We start from the raw sequence: 27,042 nt of genomic DNA on the forward strand, positions 1-27,042 counted from the left end.
GCTTTTCCAGGCTACGTAAATCATACAGAAATATAATGTTCAGATCAAGGGAAGTAATAGTACCACTCTATTCTGCCTCGGTCCAAACACAGCTAGAATGTGTGCAGCAAAGTGCAACCAATATGATCAAGGGTCTTGAAACCAAGCCTTACGAGAAAAGGTTGAAGGAACTGGGTATGTTTAGCCTGGTAAAGAGAAGACTGAGAAGATGTATGAGAGTCATCTTCAGATATCTAAAAGGTTGTTATATGGCAGATGGAGCAAGCTTTCTTTCTCCTTCTCCGGAGACTAGGACCTAGACCAATGGATTAAGTTATAAGAGAGGAGATTCTGCCTAACCTTTAGGAAGCACTTTCTGACTGTAAGAGTTGTTCAACAGTGGGACAGACTCCCATGGATGGTGGTGGATTCTCCTTCCTTGGAGGTTTTTAAGCAGAGGCTGGGTGGTCATCTGTCATGCATTATCTAGTTGAGATTCCTGCATTGCAGGGGGTTGAACTAGACGACCCTCTGGATCCTTTAGAAATTACAATTCTATGATTTATATCGCACCTTTCCTTCAAGGAGCTCAAGGTGGCATACAAGATTCTATGCTTCCCCATTTTTATCTTCACAATAAAACCTGTGGGATAAGTTAGGCTGAGAGTGAGTGACTGGCCCAGGGTGAACATCATTTGACAAGTGGGCACTTGAACCCTGGTCTCCCAAGTCCTAGTCCAGCACTCAAACCACTATGCAACACTGTCAGTTCCCTATTTTTTCCTACTCTGTTATCCACAGAATCAGAAGGCATTTTTTGTAGAGAGAGAAAAAAGGTATTGAAAACCTCAGCATTTTCCTTTAATCATCGTTACCATTATATATGAATGTTACTATGCAAATAACGATGAAGTAGTGACTGTCATCTATTGTTTGTTATGCTTGGGATGCCCAGGTGCTTCAGGCTCAAATTCAGCCAGAGTTATAGTAGTGAAAACTGACAGAATCATTGCTGGCACTAGCATTTTCATTCCACAAATGAGGAACTGAAGATGGTTGGAATGCCTTGCATTATAATTCTTCTAGGCTGCTGGCCATCTAGTATGTAAATGGGTTTAATGTTATGATGTATTAAGGAATGCAATGCCGATTATAATGCTAGTAGATAAGTGGTATATAAGTGGGATGTGGGTGGAGCTGTAGGTTAAACCACAGAGCCTAGGGCTTGCTGATCAGAAGGCCGGCAGTTCGAATCCCCGCAATGGGGTGAGCTCCCGTTGCTCGGTCCCTGCTCCTGCCAACCTAGCAGTTCGAAAGCACGTCAAAGTGCAAGTAGATAAATAGGTACCACTCCAGTGGGAAGGTAAATGGTGTTTCCGTGTGCTGCTCTGGTTCACCAGAAGCAGCTTAGTCATGCTGGCCACATGACCCAGAAGCTGTACGCCAGCTCCCTCAGCCAGTAAAGCGAGATGAGCTCCGCAACCCCAGAGTCATGCACGACTGGACCTAACAGTCAGGAGTCCCTTTACCTTTACCTTTCAGTGGTATATAAATGCTAGTAGTTCAGTGGTATATATATATAATACAAATAATATAGTAAAATGAAAATGTTAGTCACTTGAAAGACACAAATAAATGACTCGAGCAGAACATAAACAATATTGTATCTAGTTCAAAATTCCATACTAAAAGTACTACTTATAGTGCAATAGTATACATGTCTACTCAGAAGTAAGTCCCATTGAATATTATGGTACTTACCCACAGGTATATGCATATAGCAGCCTCCTCCAACCTCCAGCCCTCTAGATGTTTTAGACTACAACTCCCATCAGCCCTGACCACTGGCTACATTGGCTGGGGATGGTAGGAGTTGCAGTCCAAAATATTTGGAGGCACCAGATGGCGTTAGGCTGCCTGATTCAAGTTTGGGTGTTCAGCCTGTCTTGCATGGGCTGCACTTGCCTTGAAATATGCCCATAGTTTGGGGACACACCTTGATCTGGAGCTTTTGCTAGATGTGAGGTAGCATTGGTACTAAGTGGCTTCTAGGTTTGACTGTGTACATAGGAAAGCAAGAGAGATAATATCTACCCCAAGTCCATCCACTGATTCCATAGCTGAATAGGCAATTGTTCCTCAGTTCACAAAGCCTAGGCAAGACCTGTACACAGCATCTATGTCATTCCTTTTACTGTGTCTTGTAAATGCCAAATTGTCCATTTTATTGCATAATATAAACACATTCTCAGCTTTGATAGCACATCCAACTTCAAGGCCACCTCCATAGTAAGACACAAGGTGAGACTGATTTGCAATGCCCATGAAAGTTTCTCTGCCTCATTTAACAACTACAAGCTAAATACATTCTGGCTTCTCTTCAGGAAAAAGCCGCAGCGCCTTTCATTTCATCTCTATGAGAAAGGGGCCTAGTGAATGTGTTCCTTTCCGTATATTAAACATAAGCAATGGCCTGTTACTGAGGGTTCCAACCATATTCTTCGTCTGCACCTCATATTTGTAACTAGAACATAAAAGAGTTATATTTTATTTTCAAAAAAATTAGATGTGTATTCTTCAGGCTGCAGTCTCCTTCCTCACCTTAAACTTTGGGGGTTTTTTCCTTTTAAAATGACTCAAAAAAAAAGTGCCATTTTTGTTCTAAACATTTTGAAGATTATCATTTCCCTTTTCACAGTTTACAACATCCTTAAATGCTTTGGCACTAACCTTTGATTACCTTAAAACATATGGTAATATATCTCTTGTTTATGCTTCAGGCTGTATTTTAAATGTGTGGCTTGCTGCAGTACAAGCAGTATGTTTAGTTTCATAATCTCTGTATACATTATTTGTTTTCTTTGTTCTTATTTAGGTATTCCTTTAATTCAGCTTTGACAGCCTTTAAGTATGTCAGACTTGCTAGTAATCTCTCTCCAGCCCAAGGCCAAATGCTGCAATGCACAGGTCTGCAGATGTGGAGTAAAATTAAGGGTACTCAGTATTTCAAAACAGGCTGTGACTATACTATTGAGTGGGTTCTTAAAAATAATTTTAGCTAAATGTTGCAGTCTTAAGCATGCTAATTTGTCCACAAACTTTCTATACAACAGATAGCAGAAGGCTATTTATTGCATCACGTGGCCAAACTCGGAGACCTTCATAATACAAATTTTGTAAATGCTAAGTAAAATATGTGTGGTTGTAGTAGAAATACATCCACAAGGAATTACTGATGCAAAGATCATCCAAAAGCCTATAGCAGTTTTACAGCTGAAATTGAAATTGTAAGTACAAAGAACAAATTTTGAATCGTTGCAAATAAACATTTTTATGACAGGATAATAGAAATTGAGAGGATATTGGGGGTCATCTACAATGCAGGATTCAACTGCTTTGCTTCTTACAGATGGCTATCCCGTCTCTGCTTAAATATGTTTAGTAAAGGAGAGCCTAAGTCAGTTTCACTGTTCCACAACTCTTGCCATCAAGATATTTCTCCTAATAGTTAGCTGATATCTGCTTCCTTGAAAATTCTATCAGCTAGTTTTAGTCATGCCCTCTGGAGCAACAGAGAACAAGTGCTCAGTCTTCTGCACACCAGACTGTAAGAATTTGCAGACAGCTGCCATGTCTCCAGATTACATATGTCCAGCACTTTCAAGCTTTCCTCCAAACCCCTCACCATTCTAGTCTTCCTTTTTTTTGGACCTGCTCCAGTTTGTCAATGTGGCACTCAGAACTGGACAAAGTACTCCATATGTTGCCTAATCAGGATAGAATACAGCCAAGCTATATCGTCTTGCTAACTGGATCTGGGTAATCTCTGAATTTGAGGAGCACCCCCTCTTTACCCTCATTCAAATTATTTATAAAAATGTTGGCCCCATGGCAATCCACTTGAAACCTTCCTCCAGTCTAACACATTAATGAGAGCCATTAATGAGTATTTATTGGGTATGGTGGTTCAATCACACCTGGATCGAATTAACCATATTGTACCACTATCCAAATGTGGTGCTGTCACCAGTTAGGTTCTGCAGAGTGGCAGAGCTACCACCGTATCCAAAGTCTGGCAGCGGGAAGTTGGGGACACAGTTTGGGACACATCCCTGCACCAACTTCAGGCTGATGCAGCAATCAAGCCCAGACCAGTCCCTATGCCAACCAGTGCCAGCTATTAGAATAGTTTGGGATACAGAAGATCCTCTAACCAACTGAGCTGGATGGATAGTTCCTGGACCAGCTCAGCTCCACCACTGTTCCCTGGTGGGCCTTACATCCACCTGTGTGTTTCACAGGCAGAAGGCAAGCTCTGTGCCACTGATGCAAGTGACAGCTGGTAATACACAAGGTGAGCTGGCAGAAGCAATCCAAACATCACATAGCCCAGCGTGTTGGAAGGAGTTGGCTTGAAGCCTTATGTCTTCCTCACATTTTGCCACGAATCCAAGGAAATACTTGTTGAATGCTTGCTGAAATCATGATCTATGAAATAAGTAACTATTAAAAGGGAGAAATAATATGTTGGTAAAATTTGAGTAGTGGAAGGTAGCTGAAGATCTTGGTCTTTATCTTGTTGGGCCGTGATGAGTCTTCTCTGCTGAGGCATGGTTGTAGACAAAGCTGCCTGTGATACCAATGACAGCAAGCAAGAATTCATCAACAAGCTTAGTTTTATCATCATCATCATCATTTATCAAATTTGTATTTTTTTCTTGCCAAGGCTGAAGTTGTAGCAGATTTGCATGAGTTCATGCAGCTACACTGAAGAATGTTTCTTCTCTAGTAAAAGAATGTGGGGCTTTTGAATAACAGGTAATATATTCTATGGAAATAAAATGGAAAACATGGAGGCCTGAAGGCTTTTGTTCTCTATTCAGAAGCAATTTCAGAGTGACAGAAGATGGAAGACTTATGGCTTTGCATATATGGGGAAAAGTAGGCTTTCATGCCCAAGTGATAAAAGCTTTCAACTTCCTCAATTTGTTTATTTTCTAGACTGTTAACTTTTCTACTTCATGACCCATCATCTTCCAATTCCCTCCTTCCATATTTGACCACTGCTACCACTCCCCCTAATTTTCTCTTCTTCTTTGGAAGATGCTGGTTAGCCTAGAGTATCTGAGTTCCAGTTTGCTCCTGTCACTCCAAGTAAATTTCCCTCTGATTCCCCTCTTTCTCATCCATGTTAAGGGCTTCTCTGTCCCCTGCATTTCTGATACTACTATTATTATTAGTTAGTATTCTTTTAATCCTAACCCAATCATCACCCTGTAAAGTGCATATTATTATTTCTAACTAGGAAAGGATAACAACAACTTCAACTCTACAGATATAAAAAGTATATTTAATCCTTACCTCCTCTTGAATGCCAAAGTTTCTTCAAGAGAAAAATAACCTTTGTGTTTTGAAGATTTAAATTTAAAAAAATGTGGAAAAAGAATACGGGTGAATTTAAATCTCTTTCTGGTTTGGGGAGTATGCTGGGGTACCTGGATGGGCTTTGTATCCAAACCATTTTCTGGTCGTCCCTTGAAACTCTCCCTTTCTGCCCCCACAGCTCTTGAAGCTCTGGTATTGGTTGGGCCACACAAATTGATACCTGATGATCTCCAACATTGAAACTTTGTTGGAGAACAATCCTGCGTATCCTGTTGCTCTGGGATGCCATCCCAGCTGCCATAGAATTGATCTCTAAAGTTTCTAAGTAGACTTACTAGGTGGTTTGTTTATTTAAGATTCTCTCTCTCTCTCTCTCTCTCTCTCTCTCTCTCACACACACACACACACACACACACACACACACACTGTTCACAAAGGGAGGCTGGTAGAGATCCTCATGTGGTTACTAATAAATGCTCACTGGCATTCAGATTGGCAAATAACTTTAGCACCTGTGAATGTAATCCACCTGTTCTTGATAAAATATGCAATAATTGCTCGATTTCCAAAGGCAACCCTTCTTGTCAACATAGTTTAACTGAATAATAAATCTATGGTTAAAGATACAATCCTAAACAGAATTACCAGGAATTAAATAATGTTGACCCCAGTGTGAGCTACTCCAAAGTAAACATACTTGGTATTGGGTGATAAGTCTCAACCCCGCCCCATTCTCTCTGTGTTTCGGCTTATAACTTCAAAACTTTGAATTGAATGAATTTTTTTAGGTCTTTCTACAGCCTTCTAAAATGTTTTCTCTGTCCCATATTCATGGTAATCAAATCCTGCACAAGATTTGAATAGAATTCTCATGTTTGAATTAGGATTTTTAAAGGTGCTGTTTCAAAGAGAAATGGCTAGTGTTTTACATCTTGTGTATGACTACTAAATACAGTGGTAATGTTTTCATCTCTTTGTTTTGTGGATTAAGATACACCAATGGCAGACGAGCATTCTTAGTAAATGGGACAAAAATAAAAGATTTTAATGCAGGTTGGACATGTACTTCCCCAAAAGCATGTTAGTGAGGTCAGAACATACTTGGTAAACATGGAATGCTGGCTGTTGGAAGAAGCAAAACTAGGGGAAGGAGGAATGGAGTGACTGGTACACTCAAAAGCACATCACACTGTAACATTTTGTTGCAGTGGCCCATTTGTTCCCTCTTTCTGATGCTCAGGAGTTGGTGCCATTCTTTATGTAGCAACAACAGCACCACCTATTCATAAGTGGGAGATACCATCAGTCTTGTAAGACTACAAGGTTTGCAGAGCAACAAACAATGTTTAGGATGAACAGAACTAAAAAGGAAGCAGGTACAGCCAAATGTGGCCTGAGCATGCTCAGTGACCATATTATGCCAGTTATCTGTTTTCTGTTTGAATGGGGCAGGCGGATGGACTAACTTGAACAGTGAACAGGAGCATCCTACACTACAATGTTTTGCTGCAGGTTCCATTCGCCATGACTAATAGCAGTTAGTAGACCAGTCCTCAGTGAATTTTTCCTCACTTTGTGGAAGAGAATTCCATAAACCTATTCTTGTGTTGCAAGGATGAATGTTTTCTTCCATCAGCATGTTTCCCACAGAGCATCTTCTGTATGAAATATGTCTTATCTTAATCCTGTTAAACATTTGGGCAGCAGCTTTATGTGATGCCATATGCACACCCACTCATGTGTTATGATGTGGCAGGAGTTTAATTAAAATATCCATGTCTCTGGCGGTGCTGCCCATAAGAAATGTACATGTGATGGCCTGGGATTCGGACTCAGAGGCTGAACCTGAGGAATCCCAGCCTGCACAGGAGTCCCCGCCTCCAGAACCAGCTGAGCTGGGGCTAGGGCTTGAGCCTGAAGGGTCCTCACCTGTGCTGGATCCTCAGGTGCAGGCACCAGCTGAGTCTGCTCTGGCTCCTGAGGTAATGGAGGGCCCATTGCCTGCAGGTGTTCCACTCTCAGCCTCATCAGGGGAAGGTGAGGTTGCCTCTGGGTCCAGTAACCCTCCAGCCTCTCCTGAACTGCAGAGCCTCAGGGCAGAGAGGCGGAGGGAACTAAGTTCTCGCAGGAGGAGTGCTCGCCTCCAGGCCAGGAGAGGCGAGTCACCTGTGGACCAGGGCCGCCCTGTGCCTCGGGGCAGATAAAAGCCAGCCAGCCCAGTCCCAGGTTACAGGAGCAACATTGTTGGTAGCCTGTTCCTGCCTGCACCCTGTCCTGCTCTTCTGCCAAAGTTCCTGACCTCACCCGACTCCCTGCCTTGAACCCCGCTTCAGCTTTGACGGACAGCCTCCATACCGCACCCTCTACCTCGGACTGGACTCGGACCTCGCCGCACAGTTAACCCTCAGGACCAGCACAGTACAATCTGAACACTTACCTTTTTTGTGTGTGTATCAGGGAGGATATTGGGGCTTAGTGTTGTTGCTGTTGTTGCAATGCTGGTCCTTTGGGCAGAACAGGAGAGCCTATAAGGTGTTTCCATTGCCTAAATACAGTGGTACCTCTGGTTATGAACTTAATTCATTCCGGAGATCCATTCTTAAGTTGAAACTGTTCTTATCCTGAGGCACGCTTTCACTAATGGCACCTCCCACTGCGTGCGCACCTCTCGCTTGCATCCCAGGGCAAAGTTCGCAGCCGGGAGCAACTATTTCCGGGTTAGCAGAGCTCGTAATCCAAAGCGTGCTTAACCAGAAGTGTTCATAACCAGAGGTCCCCTACCATTTGTAGCCAAGATTTTTGAGGCAGGGGTCTACATACAGTATCTCCTGTCAGGAGGCTATTTAGTTTCAGTTTCATAGCTTGTTTGTAACTCTTCCATGACTTCACAACTTTAAATGCTCCCAGTGGTATCCAATATAGAATTTTCTGCTATAATAAGCTTACTCTTGAGGTCTGTGTTGTTCTCTTCAGAAAGGAGATGTGGAAAGCATTTCCATCTTCCCAGGAGTTAGTCATTATTGCTGCTGTGTTTTATGGTCCTTCACATTTGATCATGGTAGGCTTTAGTCAGACATAAGCTCATAAGCTGAGTTTAGATATAATGGCTTGCAGTTTGGTAGAAATATTTTCCCTGAAAGGCTAGAGCCCTAACATCTAGAATTTGAGAAAAGAAGCACTGGTGGTTATCTTAGAGGAGCGCCATAATATATGGGGCAGAGGGAAAGAGACCAGGAGAAGAGAAATTCTCTCCCAGAAATGGGGAACCTGTGGCCCTCTGTATGTTCATAAGAACATCCATATTGGATCAGATCAAAGGTACATCTATCCTAGCATCCTGTTTTCACAGAGGCCAAATGAATGCTTATGGGAAGCCCAGAAGCAGGACATGAGTACAGCAACCAATGGGAGAGTCTCTAATACTACACATTAAAACTGCACATTGTAATTCTTCTCTATTTATAGGGCCAATTTACAAACACTTTATTTTTCTGTGTGAATGAACGCATGGGAAATGTAGCACAGGAACAATCACACCACCACCGTTATGCAGGCCTTTTTCTCACTGATGCTAAAATGGAATGGTCATTGCAGAGGAAAAAGAAAATCAAAATGCAGTATTTCTAACTCTTCAATACAATATGTATTTGCATAATACCATCTTTTAAAAAACAGTGCAAAGCTATGATATGTCTCTTTAAAGATCAATTCACTAAGACTTGTCTGTTCGGCAATGAGATGTATTTGTGTGGGGTACTTTAGACTGCCAAATTTGAGTGTGGGAAACTGACTTTCAAACCTCTGTTCAGCTTCGAAATACCTGATTGGTGGTTACTGGGGAATTAATTTCCCAGTCTCCGATATACAGTTGTGAGGCTTAATGCTTCTCAGAATTCCTTCAGTGAAGAGTTGGATGCAAATGTAATAGTTAAATAATAATAATAAAATTGCACAATTGCTCTATGGAACTCACCTCTGCAGGATATGGAAGCATAAATATTTTTGAAACTTTATTGCCCTTATCTGTTGAAGCTGTCTGAATGTCTCAAAGTCAAACTAGAATACAGAGATGTAATAATGAATCTGCCTTTCTAATTTATTTTGCATACAGCAGCTCTTTAAGCCTCTGCAGTTAGTTCCATTTCCCTCATTTTCCTGGTGAAAATTGCCCTCCTAAAAATTCTGTTTACCCCATTACCTAAAACATAACATGTTCAAATAGGATTTTCCTAACAGTTCAAATAGTAGGAAATCCAAGAAAGGGAAACATAACCACACAGGTACACTCCACTGAGCACCTGGTAGCATTTGGATTTTTTTTTTAAAGTTAGAGATGCTTTCATGCATAACTGTAATCATGCTTAGTTTGGTCCGAATTCTCACTTTCCACTAAACAAAATGTTATTTCATTTTTTAGTATTTCTTGGTATATATGCCTAGAAATGAAAACTGAACACTAATGAAATCTTAATTTCTAGCTGTCCAATTCATTGAAGGGGTAGTTTAACATCAAATAAACAATACTAAAATAGCAGCAATATATGTCAAAACATATAATACCAAGTCATATTAAAATTACTCTTCCAAGTTAACCTTCGATATTAAATATGCAAAGCAAATAGAAGGTACTTCTATACTTCCGGAAAATGCTCTGGTTCAGAGTTTGGCAAGTCTCCAGTGGAAGTGAATTCCACAGCTGCGTCGTCGTAACAGAAAACAAGACTGATTTACATTTTTGTTTTAAAAATCTTCAGGGTTTTAAAAAAATATTTGTAGCCAAAATAAATGTCAGTGTTTGGGAAAGCCCCTCTTCCCTTAATTTGAACTGATCTTTTAAAAATTATAAATAGACAAAAATATGTACTTATTCCCAAGGCGTGAAGAAAAAACACACCACTTCAGGCCTTAATTACTACTCAAGAGCTCATTAAAAGCTTAGCCAAAAAGAGAGTATCCCTCTCTCTCTTTGTTGTTGTTGTAAAAGAGCAATTTGAAAATACGGCTTTTGACACCACCTATGACTTTTATTACCATTCCAAATTATATGCAGTCCAAGTTAAAAGCAGTTTAAAATGCCACACGTTGTAAGAAATTACAGCTACTGCCAAGTTCATATTTAATTTTTCTTTAGCAACTGGTATTTTTATAGCATTTTCCTTTAAATTAGCATTGAGTTTTCACAAACGAATTAAACATTGCATGTATCTGAAAGAGCATTCAAATAAGCCCTAAAATTCTTTGCTTAATTTTAATTGACGGTCTTATTCCAACCATCAAATGTTGCCACAATAATGTTAAATGAGAACAGTTTATCAGAAAACAACAGCCATATGTGCTTTGAGGTTGTCTTTTTCTTTTCAGAGAATCATAGAATTGGAAGGGTCCCCAAAGGCCATCTTGTCCAACCCCCTGCAATGCAGGACTCTCAACTAAAGCATCCAAGACAGATGGCCATCCAACCTCTGCTTAAAAAGGAGAGGAGAGTCCATCACCTCCTCTTTTTAGTGATCTGATTGCCCACTCTGGTGCCTTTCTGGCTGAAGCATGGGATAATAAGGAATGAATGAATGGGATGAATGAATGAAAGAAACTGATATGATTACTAGCCAGATAGCGTTAATACAGATTTACATATATTGCATATCTAAACAATGTACGAGCAACTGCAGTGTACATATATTCTTGCAATAACTCAGTTCAGAAATGATTCCGAACTACGTTTCTAGCTCTAATCTGCAACGTCTCACCCAACAAGAAGGAACACTATTGTCAAAGGTCTCCATGTCTGATGAAGAACCGGAACTTGCAACTTTGGTTTTGCCGAAGGCTTTTGTTTTCAGATTAGAGTAGTACACAAGGCAAGTCACAGGTTGCAAGGATCAGCTGTGATATGAGAGATCAAAGGCACCAACAAGCAACAGGTCCCCTGCACCTTCCTTTCAAAGGGTGGTGTGGCCACAACATTAAGTGTGGCTGGCAGCTAGAGTTCTAAGACAGGGCAGGCAAGCGTGCACTCCTTCTAGTGAGCTGGCAGTGGCTAGGTTAGGTTTGTGAATGCCGACATCTCCATGTCCTAGGAGATGGATGTTGGGTGAGTGCTGGCTTGGCATAATATTTCCTGTTGGCTGCCACCCCTGAAGGGCAAGCTGGAGCCCTCACCAGGATCCAACATCTCCTGGTCCCCTAGATCTAACTTCCCAAGCTCTCTCTACTTCTCATTGGAGCCTGACCCCCTTCTTACATGAAACCTCCACAGGACACAGGACATCCCAGACAAGACTTAATGTTTTAAAAACATATCTCCTCTCTTGCAGGTTCATAGGGTCCAATTTGAATCCTCCTAGGTGAGGGGCAATCCTGCCCTCTCCAGACTGGCTGTCAGAGCAAGACAGACCCCTCAACCCCATTGCAGACTCCTCTTAGAGTTCCTTGATGCTGTTTCAAGGTGCCTACTTGGTGTTGTTGCTACTTATTGTCTCTGTCCGTGGTGCTCTGGAGCATGACAGACATGAGAAACAGATGCAGGATAAAAACAGCCTACCCTGGTGCCTTATACTAAGGATTTATGGCCCTGTTGTTACCGTTATGTTCCATGATCTGGCCTCTGATGACAATTGGCCCCTGCCCTCCAGGAGCCTCAGGAATAGAAATTCATGGTAAGAATTTCCGTTTCCCCCCAGAGGTTCCTGGAGGGCAGTCCTGGTATGGGGTGTAAGAGAGTTGTAGTATCTATGGGTGGAAGAGGAGTAGGGCCATAGACTGACTACCTGCTGAAGTACTTTTCTCCCAAAGACTGTGTTGAGTGAGGCCCATGAATCTATCTTACAGTGTTTGGCAAATGTGTTCGTGGAGCCCCTATAGTTACCCCATAATCAGTGTTATCTTTCTTGATACCATTATTTGGCATTTCTGAGGAGGTCAAAAGTACACAATAAGTCCTTCTGCTATTATTGTAAGTTCTGCCTATTATTTCATGTAAACTCATTTATTTTTAGTAGGAGAAAAATCAGTTATCTGTGAGATATACTCCCAATGCCAACCCATTAGCATTTTATGGTGGTCTGGTTTTTTGTGAGATTAGTGCAAACATTATCTGTATTACTAATGAAAATCATTTCTATTTTCTATTACCGCTAATCGAGTCAATAACCAGCTTTTATTTCATGTAGAAGAAAACAATTTGTTCCAAGAACTACAACTCCCAAAATGACTTGCAGAGATAATGAACTCTTTATAACAGAGGGGTGACCACTTAGCTATCAAGTAAATACTGTATTTGATGTACGATGAAGACAAAGATCAAATATTTAGGCAATCAGTGGCCCTGTAAATCCTTGCTGTGAGGCCTATTGGCTCTCATCCACTCATTCTACTTCAGCTGGACTAATGGAGTGGCTGTAATCAAAGCTATTAATGGCACAGTACAATATCTGCAGGGTTACAGATTGCTTTAAAATGTACGATACTCCATATTCATTACAAGAGCAAAATACAAAAGTGCTCATTCTTTTCCTAGCTATCAGCATGCCTTTAAATTCAAGCCACTATTCTGTGGACAGAACAGGATTTGAAATTCCCCAGCAGTTATTTTTAAGCATTGCTTTGTTATGGAAATGCATTAAACGAAAGTCATTGTCCCACGTTTGATTTTGACATAAATAATTCTAAGAATGGACAAAGGTCGGTTCCAGCTGGGTGATATTATGCAGCTACAGGAAGTTAAAAATCCTGCAAAAGTACATAAGTTCAAGGTCTTCTATGCATGCCCAGCTCACTGCACCCCACCACCAGATCCTGGCTGTTATATAGTATATCCTTCTCTTCCCCCCCACCCCCACTTTAAAATAGTATCTGATGCATATAGGAAAGGTATAGATAGTTGTTGTATTGTGAAGTGCATGAGTGGTTCAGGTTTCACTGCTGGATGCCGGAATGTAAAAATGTTCTGGGCGGGGGGAGGGAAATGGGTTTAGGTCCTTTTGGTCATGCAGTTCACATCAAGATGGGGTTTTGTTCAGCTCTTATATGAAACCAGTTCTCCAAAAGTTAAATTTAATGTGCAAATATAAACTAGATATTGGGTGTTTTACTCCATAATTCCCCAGTTCTAAGTTAATCAGTGGTGTTTGTGTATATTACAGTTTCCCTTTATGGGTGTATAGGAACATAGGAAGACATCTATGTTAATAATTGCTTATATTTGTCTCATAAGCCTATATTGTACATCTGGGAAACAAAGAGTAACAGTGATTAAACACAGTCTTTTCTATGGAGGTTCTGAAACTATGGAACTGTTTTACTAAAGATCACTGTGACTTCATTAGGCACCAGGCAAAGTCCATACTATATCATTCATGCTTTACTTGAATGCTATTTTGTTAGGACTTTTAAAACAATGGAAAAGCTGAGTATAGATTCCTTTCGTGGAAGAAGATTCTGTAGCCTTCAGTTCACTATTTAAACCATAGTTAAATTAAACTATGGTTTAAATGTGAACATGCAGTGTTGGTACATTCTGCTGAAATGACAAGAACTTTGCTTATCCCCTGCCAAAAAAAAACCAGCCATGTTTTTGCTTAATGTTACATCTGAATTATGCTCAAATTGTTGTTTGAGGACTAGTCACTTGGTATAAGATAGCTTCCTGCGTATTGGTGGCAGAAAGGGCGTGTTGCAGTGTGGGCCACCAGGCCAGCCCTGTGTTGCCAGGCAGGTTAATGGCTATTGCCTGGTGCATTGATTGGATGACCGGGTTGCTGGGGCAAATTGCATGTAGCAAATTGGTGGGTGGGATCATAGCCTTTAAATATTGGGGTTCTCTGGTTTTCCTTTCTCTTTTGCAGAGTGCATCGGATCACCCGCCCGCCTGCCCTGTTTTCCGGTTGACCTTGCTTTGCCTGTCATGGGGTCGTCTGCCTTGGTGCAGGGGCCTAGTAGGAATTTTGCCATTTGGCTGATTGGCTGGTGCCATTTGGTTTTTGCCTACTACTAAGCAATTCGTCACAACTTGTAAGGTTGTGGTTAGGCATTGGTTATAAAAAGCTGGTGGTGGAGGGGTCAGGATAGGCTGTGCCTGCCCCTCCTATTGCGCTGAAGGGAATTCCGTTAAAGGAATCCTGGGGCTTGCCACAATTTCGTCTAATCCCTGTCATGGGACCAGGGCCGGCAAGCCTTGGGGAGCTGGTTGGGTGAGCGGCGTGGGACTGACGCTCAGCTCACCTGATTCCCAACATTGACTTTCCCTTCAACTGGCTTCTGATCGGAGCTCAGAATGTCAGTTCTGTCCCTGGCGGGGGGACAGATAGTCATAACCAATGTCTAAACAACCACTCACAGATTTTGTATTTTAATAAAGTTGTGGCCAAAATAGTGCCCAAAAACCAAAACTAAAATTACGTGTGATATGTGAAATTATTTTGTGGGGTGGCCTGGGGACCTACACACACAACTTAAGGGAATTTTTTGAGACAATAGAATTGGCTAAATTTATATATATCAGAGAGGGAATAAACAAACGAGAAGATTCTCTAGAAGGCATTTGCAGCTGTTGCGCTTAAAAAGAATAGATACAGCATGGAAACTTTCAATGATCTAAAAATAGAAACTTTCAATGATGCCCCCAGCCTTAGTCTGTTAGACTGGCCAAAGGTGAAAGTGAGGCCAGCATCTTACCTTTGGAGGCAGCTGTGGCGGCAGCAGCAGAGACAGGAAAGGGCATCAGAGGAGGGAAGGAAAGAGGGACAGAGGCCAGTGTTGCCTGCCACACCCCTGACCATCATTCAAAGCACCCCAGGGTGCCACGGTACACTGAGTGAAAGCTACTGATCTAAATTAATTTTGATTAGAGATAGAAAAGGATGGATAGAGAGAGATCCCATTCCTACAGTGTGAGGCTATGTTTATGGATTAAAATTTTGCAACTAAAATAATCTTAAAATAGATTCTACATTGGTATACACCCATATTTAGAAAGCTGTAGTTTAACTAAATAAAAGTCAGTGTGTGTGTGTGTGTGTGTGTGTGTGTGTGTGAGTGTGTGTGTGTGTGTGTGTGATACCCTCTAGTAAAGAGCCTTTAGCTTAGCGAAAGCTGAGTACAGCAAATAAAAAAGTAAATGTATTCAGGTCACATCTTTCATTCACATATTTTACTTGTATAGTGCCCTCAGAAAGGCCAGATGGCTGAAATGTTGGCAGGCTCTTGCACCTGAAATTATAATAAAATACTGTGTTATTATCTGAAATATGTGAGTTGAATGTTATTTTTTTTAACCTGCTGTTGTGTTCACTGGCTAGACAGCTTTTGTATATTACTTAAGCAATAAGGCATGGTAGGGTGTACGTTACTGAAGCTTAGTTCAACTTGTTTACTGTGTCACGTTGCCAAGGAACAAATAATTTCAGCCACTGAAATGATGCACTAACAGCAATGCAGTGCTTCACTATTAAATATCTTAATGCTATTAAAACATAGTCAGAAAACGGAATTGCTAATTTGTCAAGTTGATGATGCTGTGCCTGTACATTACAAGAAAATTATTATATAAACGTGACATATCAGAATTCATGAGAAGGCAAATAAAAGGCAACTAACCCAGAAAACTGGTGCAAAATTTAAAATAATGATAGTTGCTGCTAGCAACTCTATATTTCCTGTATTATTTGTAGTCTTACTTCTACATAATTGCAGTATAAACCCCTGCATCTATAGAGGCTTACTTATAGGACACTTAAAGCTACGCAACTGCTGTTTTTCTTTTCTTTTTTAAAATTAAAAATGCAACTATTCATGTTTGTCAATTCTCTATGGGTTTATCCCCAACTGCTTAGGTAGTATCTGTGACCCAGAACTCACATGGGATGGATAACTGCTCTGATTCTTCTCTTCAGATGCAACAAAAGAGGGTCTCTGGTGACCCTGAGTACAAGAAGAAGCAGAAAAGCACCCTAAAAGCAGAGGAGCATAAATATATTTACATTTACATTCTTAAACTATAAATGGATTGATTCATTGCTGTGTTTTCATTGTATGAAAATACATTTAAAATCTAATGACAACTACTTAAAATACAATCTAACTGTACACAGGTTCAGCTCTATGTAACAATTCACACCATTTGTATGATCAACATATTAATTTAGTGTTGTAGAACCCTTTTCAGCCCACTGCTACATGCAAGTGGGGGGAGGGTTTGAATCCGTGGCCCCAGCTTACATTTTCCCCACATCCTATTTTTCATTCCTCATCTACAGCATAAACCTACTTTGTTTATGCTTCTCTGTTGTTGAGGGCATGCCTTTTTTGTGATTTACCCCTTACTAGTATCATCTGCCTAAGATGGTGGTAGTGATGTGAATAACTTTGTCCTCACCTTATAACTTCCTTTATTCTAGAGTCAAGCTAACATTGTATTCCATATTTGTTTTATTACCTGGGTTACACCAGCAATCTCTCTGTCAGTGCTGAACTGGACAAACATATGGGCAAGGCAGCTTTGGCAATGGCTCGTGGATCCAAAAGGGTATGGGAGAATGTGATACTAACAACCAATACCAAGATTAAGGTCTGTCAAGCTTGTGTGTTGAGCATGCTGCTTCATGGAAGTGAGTCATGGGCAAATTGCAGCCAGGAGCAACACCTTCCACATGCAGTGTGTCAGGAAGATTTTGGGCATCACATGGCAGGACAGAGTCTCATACAAAGATGTGCTCTCCCACAGCAGTGGCCGAGAATGACCATTGGGATGAGTGCAGAAAGAAGAAACAGCATGGTGTATCTGTGGCAGCACAACTGGACGCCTTCATCTGCCCCAGCAGCAACAGAAGACATCTCTCCCATATCAATCTACTCAGCTACAGCAGACTCTGCAACTGTTTGATTTCACCCCCCAAAAGCACACTCTTCTATTGTCTCTGAAGACGACTACTACAATGTAAAAAAATAAAAACACACCTACATTTTGGGTGTGCTTTAGAGGATCCATTCAAAACTTCATATAGTGCTGAACACTAGAAGACAGTGCACAAAAAAAAAAATCAAAATCCAGAACTCCGAGATTCTGAGCAAAGGAACTATGCAATCCCAGAGCCTCTCTGGCCAAGCCTGGGCTGCAGCAGAAGCACAGGGCCAAACTAGTTGTGATGTGGGTGAACATAATCAGAATTAACAGCAGGGGAAGGTCAGGGATGTGGCAGTTCATCAAATGCTATTGTTCATCCTCTTAACAGAAAAATAATAGAAAATCATTGCATTAGCTTTCATATGACAGAAGTAAGAAATATCTGTTGTTGAAGAGGCATATGTGTATGGACATGGGCACATCCTTTTGATCGGTGTTCCAAGAAGTTAAAGCAGAAGACATACTAGGTGAAAATCGAGTGCACTTGTGAAATGTGCTTGTTACATGTGCCATGAAATGCTAAAAGCAAGGCGGGGGGACATCCAGATAGACACATGGGCAACTTTTTATAGATTTTAACACCTGAACAAAGTGCAAGTTCATGCAACAAACATAGCTGAATGTGGCGTACTAGTGAGTACAATTCAGTGTTCAGAATGAACACCACTTACATTTGGTTACTTCTGCATCTTCCCAAAGCCTTGTGTCCCTAAGCGCTTCATATTTTTTAGTTGTATTTCTACTTCTTTCACAGATTCAGCACTTACTGTGACCTTTGCAAGCAAGCATTAGTCAATTAAATCCTGTGATACCCCTAGGCATAAAGTAAATATTCTCATTACACAGACTGGGAATTTGCCTTAGTGAGGATAAGCAGTTTCCCAGGATTCATATTTCAAACAGAACTTGTAATCTATGTCTCTCGCTTGTTTCCACCAACCTACACTCACACAACTGTCCATTAAATGGACTTTGCCTGGAGGTAGTTGAGAGTCTGCATACACAAAATAGGCATATGATTTTGGTAATTTGGACATCTTGGCATCTGTGCCTTTTAAATTATATGTTCAATATGATTGCTGTTACATGCTGAATTCACAGGTCTTCAGGGTGGGCATTAGTAAATGTGATGACATCACAAGTCAAAGTTAAAACGGATTTGACAATGTACCCCCCCTCACTAATAGTGCCCCGTGCCAATGTGATTTTTCCAAAAATGGAGTCACTCAGAAAGAGGTTAGTATCAACATACCCAGAGTAACCACCTAAGATTTACAGAAGAACAAAAATCATTTAAGTCACTGAGCTATCCATGCTGATACACATAAGACACATTTTTTATTTTTTATTACTCATTTTTTATTACTCAAGCCTTATATTAACTTTCAAGATCATTTGCAATTTCTGCTGAAATAAACAGAAGTCATATGACCCTTGTAACTATCAGTTAGCACTTAACTAACATCTTCATGTGACCTTAGTGCAAATGCATGCCCAATGGTAGCCCAATCACCAGCATCAAAAACAGTAAGTCTGGCTGGCTGCAAATCCTAATCATCACTAGCCCAATTGTATTCTAAATTGCAAGATCATGCTGAAGGTTCATAGACTAAAATAAATTAATGTGTGCTTTTCCACAATACATAGTCTTATTCTTTGGGTTTTGCCATTCCAGCTTCACAGTCAAAATGTGTAATGCTTTACAGTATAAACTATTATTTTACAAAACAGCTTGCACAGTAATTTGTCATGGTACTTAGTGTTGCTTTGCAGAGCAATCCTGTGCATTTTTTCTTGGAAGTAAGACTATTTTGGTTTAGTAGAGCTTATTTCCAGGTAAATGTGCATAGGATTGCAGCCTTTCTGCATTTTGTAGAACAATTATATTTTTCACTGCATTGTTAAGAACCCCTAAATATTGAATTATATGTCACTATTTTTTTCTAGAACAAAAATAAACATTGCCCTTCTTTCTTCCTTCCTACCTTCTTTTGGTGAGGTGCTGATATTGCAAAACTTTGTTTGCCAAGATAATTACTTACCTTTTGATCAAAAGGTAATTTATAGTTTGAGGAAGCTTAAAGGGTAATGATCCTTATTTCAATATTTTTATTTGCCACATTGTTCTAGCACCCCACAGTTGTCCAAATTGTTAATAAAGTAGCATCAGTTATTATTAACAATGAGGATTTAATAATCACTAAGATAGCATCTGAAAAATTGTTGTTAAAGGGAAAGCAAAGTTGGGGTAGAAAAAGGCAATAATAAATATCACAACCCTCAAAACATCAATACATTTTTCAAACAAAAGTGCACACTGGATGCCTGGGTCCATGCCCATCTCTGTCTTCTGTCAATCACACACATCCTTTTATTAGTCTAAGATAGAAAATAAACAAGAAGACTGACAGTTTTGTGTCCTTTGGCATTTTTGTGTCACCACCACAAGAGGAAGAGGGTATTATGTCATCAGTCAAGTCTGTCAGGTCTGGTTTAGGCTGCTGTTTATCTTTAAAGATTGTTTTCCTTAATTTTCCCCCAAAAAACGGATCCTCACATCTATTATGGATTGTATGCTGTTGATACTCCAGAAATCAATTTCCCCCAATAAACTGGAAATATTCACCAGGAACTATTTGTCTTCTTTCTATTAGTGGCCATAAATACATTTATTAATATAGCTACAGTCTTTGTGGAAAACATTTTAGAAGCAGCAGCTACAGTCTTTTTCAGCATTGGTAACTAGCATGGAAATTTCTGGAGATTCATTTTGAGCAAAGGTCAGCTAACTTTTTGGGCCCAAGGGCACATTTGCAAACTGCAGAAACTGTCATGGGCACTACACACTCACACACATGCAAGCACACACCACAGCCTTTTCTAGTACTACTCTATGCTGCCTCAGTCAGACCATACCTGGAATACTGTGTCCAGTTCTGGGCACCACAGTTTAAGAAGGATGTTGACAACCTGGAATGTCTGTGGAGGAGGGAAACCAAGATGATGCAGCTTTCTTCATTGGATAGAAATGATGGGTGTAACCCTGCAACCAGCTAGCAACAAGCTTAAGTAAAATGAAGGGAAAGAGACTTAAGTACCTGCAAAATTAGCATTTATTTTTGTTTTATGATATCTGGGCAACCCAATTAGGAGGCACAACTACTATAATAACAGCAAATAATAAACTAGAACTAGTGTGTCAGAAATTGTTGTTGTTTTTTGTAGCAGACCTCACTTTTAAAAATCTCATTATATGTTATGTCCATTCATATTAGCTTTCTTCTTTTCATTGTCGATAACAGAGAAATGCTAACAGCCTGAGGTAGTAAAAGCTTTTCAGCTGCATGGTCATTGTTGCAGTCACTTTTTTATGTGGCTTCTACAGCTGCTAAACTTATTCCTTCGGGGCTAATCAACAACAATTCCCTTTCTATATTGCTCTATTTAGCACTGTTTCATATTAGGGGGGTGCTTATGTTTTTGATTACCCGATTCATTCATGAAATTGTCTATCTCAGCACAGAAGTGGAAATGATCAAGATTGATCACATGAATAAATTGAACTGTGTGAATCCAAAATGTGTTGAGAGCACTAAAATAATTTATTTTCTATATGCTCTCTCATGCTATGTATCTTGGCTGCAATTTTATTAGTAGAACTGTCTGAGAGATTGATTCAGTTGCCTCCCCTCCCCAATAGAATGGAAGGAAAGATTGCAAGGCTTTGTATATAGCTGGGGAAATACTACTTACAACATCTCCAGAGTGGAGAATTTATTAACATTTTGTGCAGTTCTGCAACTCTAGTACTTCCAAATATTCATTTAATATTTTCTCTTATTTTCTCTTAATTTCTTTCCTTACCAAAACAGAAATGTATCATTTTGAATTCGATATTTTTAAGAGAGTCTCTATAAAAAATACCTCTTCCCTGTCCCATCTCATTTTTTCTAATGACTTGTCTTCTTCCAGTAATCTGCATTTGCCTGGGGAATTCTTGAGGAAGTGATTTATGCATCTTATTAAAATATTTAGTGTGTAGGAGGAGTAATGTGTGCATCAGGTTCCCAGTGGTTTATATGCAAGGCAGAACTTACTGTGAGGTGGGCAATGCCCTGCTACCCTGGAAGAACACATGCGGCAGCAGTCCCTCTTTGACAGTGGTAGATGGCCAACAACTGCATTCTGAGGGTGGGACTGCATTTCTAGCAGGTTTTGTGGCACTACAGTTGACAGGTGTAGGGAAATCTCAGAAGCACCACCATTTATACAGGTGTGTTGAAAGTATGAAAATGTGAAACTCCTACCACTAGAGGTTGACCAGGAGCTGCTTGATATTATTGATTCACATAAGATAGTGTACACTTCATGTATAGACAACACAGATACAGTTGTACACTCCTCACTTCCCTAAGTGAAGAAAACATCCAAGGGTAGAGCTCATTAAACTTCAGTTCATTTCAATGAGAGCCCTGAAGACTGAAAACATGGTTGTAACATTTGCTTTATTTTCAAATATACAAGTAGATCATGCGTGGATGTAAACAGCAGACACTCCTACCAGGCAGCAAGCAAATTCCCTGAAGATTTGCACATACAATCTACCAGTCAGCTCACATTTTGCTCCCTGACTGTACCCACCCCCCTTCACATATTACTTGTGTGAAAGGGGGAAGCACACTATTCCCTACCCCATACTCCCAAGGACATGGTACTACCCTCAATATCCATGCATTGGTGAGATTGTCTGACTCAAAGAAAGCTATGCAAGTATTTATTATTTACCGGTAAGTGTGTGTGTGTGTGTGTGTGTGTGTGTGTGTGTGTTTCTTTAATACTTATATCCTGCCCCTCATCATACCTGAGTCACAAGGCTGGGTCACAACAATTTAAAACACAATATACAATAAAAGCAACTCGGTGTATACTTTCAAGAAGAACCATCCTCCATCTATTCAATATGTCAGTGGGAATAACCATGTACCTCAGTGCACATTCAGCTATCTCTGCTTGTCCTATCTTCCTCCTCCTACTTATCTTCTCCTTGAATGTGGTTCAGAAAATTCAAAGAAATTTGCAATCCAATCTATAACTATGTTCCTAATGGCATATAATGCCTAGTACTCATAGACATGAGGAAATAAATTTTAATAATCTTCAAGCATGGGTTTATAATTTAGGCTGATTTGTTTCTTATGGTAATAAGCCTATAAATGTGGCGGGAACGCCTTATGACCTCTGGATCCTGAAAAAGTGTATTCCTACCATCACCACCACCACCCAATTCCTGAGGCCTAAAAACACTAAAGGGTGGTCTTAAGGGCTCAAAAAACTATTCTCTAGCAATTTGTTTCTTTTAGTTAACCATTCTGGATTATTAACAAGTAAGTTGGCAAGTAACACACATATATATATTTATACACACACTAATAAATAAGGAAAAGCAATATTGTTGTTGTTTCAAGATATATGATGTTATCTTGTACCAATGCTTGAGCCAAGCATACAGTCCCATGATCTGCTTTCAGGGGAAAACAATTGAATATAGTGGACCCAGAGTGCAAAACTAGCTAAACTATTGGTTTGGGTTGTGTGTTTTTAAACTGAACTGATTTGGGAAAACAAACTCTCCCAGACACATAAAAATTCTAGACAATGCAAGTGAGATGAACACCAGCTGTTGCTGTTGTGTATCACTCAATGCAAAGTATGTGGTGATTTGTTCTGTGGTAATAATCCATTCAGGTTACCTACAAAGAAGACTATTTTGCAAAATTTTAGCTTTTGATTTCTTCTTGTTTTGTATTTTGATTTTAAAGCAATATTTCATTTGCCTTGTCTGATATTTGCCAAACTGAGCTTTTGTAAAACTCTGTGATATAAATGGTGTGATATTACTTTTTAAAAAAAACTATATACCTAACATACTTCTACAACTTCACATTAAACCTGCTACATTGAAGATGGTATTACAATGTTCATTTATGAATTATTTTGAATATATGTTTTATTTTTGCTTTACAGCTTTGAGGGACAATAGGATTGAGCTGCTTCGAGCTTCGTGGCATGAACTAACCATCAGAGTCACTGATGTGTCACTGTCAGATGAAGGGCAATACACCTGTTCTTTATTTACTATGCCTGTCAAGACTTCCAAGGCTTTCCTCACCGTTTTGGGTAAGCATAACAGGTTGAGAATACCAAAGAGAAAACCGTTGACAAGATAACTTATATAGCTTCTTATGAACTTTAGAGGATTCTGCAGAATATGGCTGCATTCAGATGTTGTGCTGAACCATGGTATATTGCTACAAGAATGAGCCTGGTCTCCCCTCAAGCACACATTTACCCACTTTCAGACATGGTTGTAAGGAGGAGTTTGGAAGCTAACCACAGCAAGTCAACTGAATCAAAAACTGTAGTTTATTTAAACTAAATTTAGTGAGAACAAGCCAACTTGATAAACTATGCCTTGAGTTAACTTCTACTAATCATACTTACTTTGTCCAAGTTCAGGTGATGTAGCTCCTAAACTCTTCTTTGTAGCTGCACTAGGTGGAAAAATGAAGTACACTAGCTTGGAGATAGGCTAGGCTCATTCTCATAATGCTAAACTATATTTTAGTGTTACATCTGAACCAGTCTATATTGAGTAGACACTGGCTATTATTGCTTTATACTGAGATTATCTGTAGTGAAAATTATATTTTGACTACTGTATGCTTCTGGGCAAATGACAAATTAGTGAATCTCTTAAACTGGTGTAGCCAATGTGGTCTCCTCCTGATGCTGTAGACTTAAACCCCCATCATTCCTCATAATTGGCCATACTTGCTGGGGCTGGTGGAAGCTGTACTCCAAAACATCTGGACTAACATTGTTGGATAACAAATGGAATAGCATTAGAAACCCATTTATCTTTTCATTTGAAAGATAGGTAGGGACCATAGCCTAACAGCAGAACACAAGCTCTGCATGCAAAGATTCTAAGTTCAGTCCCTAATGCCTTTAGTTAAAAGGATCAGGTGATATGAAGATACAGCATGATTAGATGATGAAATGAAAGATTCTCAATAATTGCTGAAAGTCAAGACTATACCATGTTAGGCTAAATGGACAAATAGTCTGACGTGGTATAAGGGTGTGTCCTAAGTTAATGCACATTGCTCAGAAACATGAAAAGAAATGCAAGTGACTCATGCATTCATCTTTCCCTGCCTTTCAGAATCTGTAGAACTGCAGTTTTGTTGCAGTATCTTGTAACCTGGGTTGATACAGAAACCACAGTACACTGTACAGTCCAAGGACCAAGGAGTTTGTTTATTTATTTGTTTGTTATATGTGCTCCTTTTCTCACTACAAGACTATATAGTGGACAGGGGAAGAAGTCAACGTGTCTAATGAAAAGGCACTAAGACCATCTATTTTATTCCTTGCTCCCTTTCTACTTTAACGGAAGTGCACATTTCCACAGGGATGGCCAGCTTCTTTAACTTCTAAATATTCCACCGTTTTTAACACTTAAAGAAAAGCTATAAAGCAAAAGACTTGGGAAGTGACCCAGAAAATAGTTGAGGCATCAAGATTCATAAGAATCTATGAATGTTTGTGTCCACACACACACACACACACACACCTCTCTATATGCTACTAATACGTTATAAAAAATTGGCACGCTAATCCAGCAAGGCTATTCTGCCTATGATATAAGATGTCTGTCAATGAACTACCTTCTGGATGCAACACTATGTGCTTGAAAGCAAGCTGTGTGTGTGTTAATCCTGCACTGCATGTATACCATTGGACTGATGGCATCTATGGAGAATGAGGATGATAATTGCAGGTACCTCCCCACCTACAATATACTAGCACTGTCAGAGTTGCCAGTGCTGACCATCTGCTCAGGTACAGGGAGAGAACTTTGCATATAGCAATTTATATATAGGCTGCTGTTGTGCATGGGGGTCTCTGGATCTAGGAGTTGCCCCTGAGTTTGACATGTTCTTCTTACCTTTTCTTACTCGTCCTTTTTCAGTTTTTTCTCTGCTTTTGACTCTTTGTATATAGTAAGGTGAGAGTTGAATTTAATAAGGCTGATGTAAAATGTTCTGTGTGCCAGTAATATTAAACTTAATCCAGCCAGGGAATTGCTTTTGTGCCTAGGATATGAAATATGTGCCTCTGCTAGTTCCACTGAGACTATTTTACCTGTTTGACGTTAAAGGGGAGGGGGAACCAACTCAGAACAGAGTATTCCAGGATAAAGACAAACGCAGGTCAGTTTTCAATCTAAAGAAGCATATCTTAAGATAATAATAATAATAATAAACAGGTGGCCGTTTAAACTCAGTGTGTAATATACCCCCACTATCTTTTTGGTTCTAGGGAAAGCAATGTTAAAAAGGAATTTGTCAAGCTGTAGTTTTTCTCTCCCTTTTTTCGTAATGTAAGGGCAATTATCAAATCAATTTTAAAAATCTCTTTTCCTGTAATTCGTTCATGCCATCTTTATAATGATAGGAAATTTCTGTATATATCAGTTCCCTTTTCAGTCTTTTGAATTATTAGATTTTAATGTTAGGGGTATTATTAAGGATAACATATCACACATCTTGGAGAGAATTAATGCATTGAAAAAACTCTGCTGTTTCTTTCATGTGTTGACTACTACTCAGGCATAATCAGCTACCTATGAATTTAGATAGAAGTTTTGTTGATGTTGTTGTTTTAAAAAAGCTGAATGATAAAGTGAGGTGCATTGTAAATTATATATGACTTTGGTCCAGTGATAGTCAATGAATTACATAAACATCATTCTTAAAATAGTGTTGCCCTTATCACTGTGTGTGATAAGAATGGATAAAAAAGGCGAAGGAAGGATGTATTCCTCATCCTAACCCTTCTTAGCTAATTTGTGAAGCAATACTATTGATATATTTGCACAGAAATAATTCCCATTCTGTTCAGTGAGGCCAACTTCCTAGTAAGCATTCTTAGGATTACAGTGGTACCTCGGGTTAAGTACTTAATTCGTTCTGGAGGTCCGTTCTTAACCTGAAACAGTTCTTAACCTGAAGCACCACTTTAGCTAATGGGGCCTCCTGCTGCTGCCGCGCCGCAGGAGCACAATTTCTATTCTCATCCTGAAGCAAAGTTCTTAACCTGAAGCACTATTTCTGGTTAGCGGAGTCTGTAACCTAAAGCGTATGTAACCTGAAGTGTATGTAACCTGAGGTACCACTGTATAACCTCAGCATCTTTACATTTGTTTTTAAATTTCCCCTGCCATTTACGTGGACATTTGGTGGGATGTGTTTCATGCTTGTATTTTTTTCTGTTGTGTAAGGCTGCACTGGACTCTGTGTTGCTTCTGAAAGAGGCATCTGCAGTCTGGGTTAATTTTAGACACAGAAGGCCAAGTGATAGTGAAGGTGTTATTTGGCACCAAGGTCTGGCCTCTCTGCCCAGCGTGCACTGTGTGACTTCTTGTGCCTTATAACTTACCTTACCTTACCCTCTGCTGCTCTGTGGTCTCCCCTGTCATTATCGGTGCATCTTGTTTTTGTTTTTCTATTTCTCACCAAGACTGTCCTCCTTTTTTGCTGTAACCTATTTTTGCTTATCATGTCACATGCTTTTTCTACTCTTCTATGTTTACCACGTAAACTCCTTTACATCCCTGTCTGTCTCCTGATGCCATTGATCTGTCATCATTCATCTTCTGCCTTAGCTATTTTTAACAAACAATGGGCTTGCAACACTGTGGTAGGATATGCTAG

At 39.9% G+C, this 27,042-nt stretch overlaps 1 protein-coding gene across 4 annotated transcripts in view; it reads left to right on the forward strand.

Moving 5' to 3' along the window:
- CADM2 (cell adhesion molecule 2) overlaps positions 1 to 27,042 on the forward strand; it is a 368,300-nt gene that overhangs the window by 232,230 nt on the left and 109,028 nt on the right. For all 4 annotated transcript variants that reach the window (XM_081199662.1, XM_081199664.1, XM_081199665.1 and 1 more), the window contains one exon: positions 23,288 to 23,440. In XM_081199662.1, the coding sequence (XP_081055788.1) occupies positions 23,288 to 23,440 (153 nt within the window). The remainder of the gene's footprint in view (positions 1 to 23,287; positions 23,441 to 27,042) is intronic.

The sequence above is a fragment of the Podarcis bocagei genome (assembly GCF_964188305.1).
Source record: "Podarcis bocagei genome assembly, chromosome: 6".
Classification (NCBI taxonomy): Eukaryota; Metazoa; Chordata; class Lepidosauria; order Squamata; family Lacertidae; genus Podarcis; species Podarcis bocagei.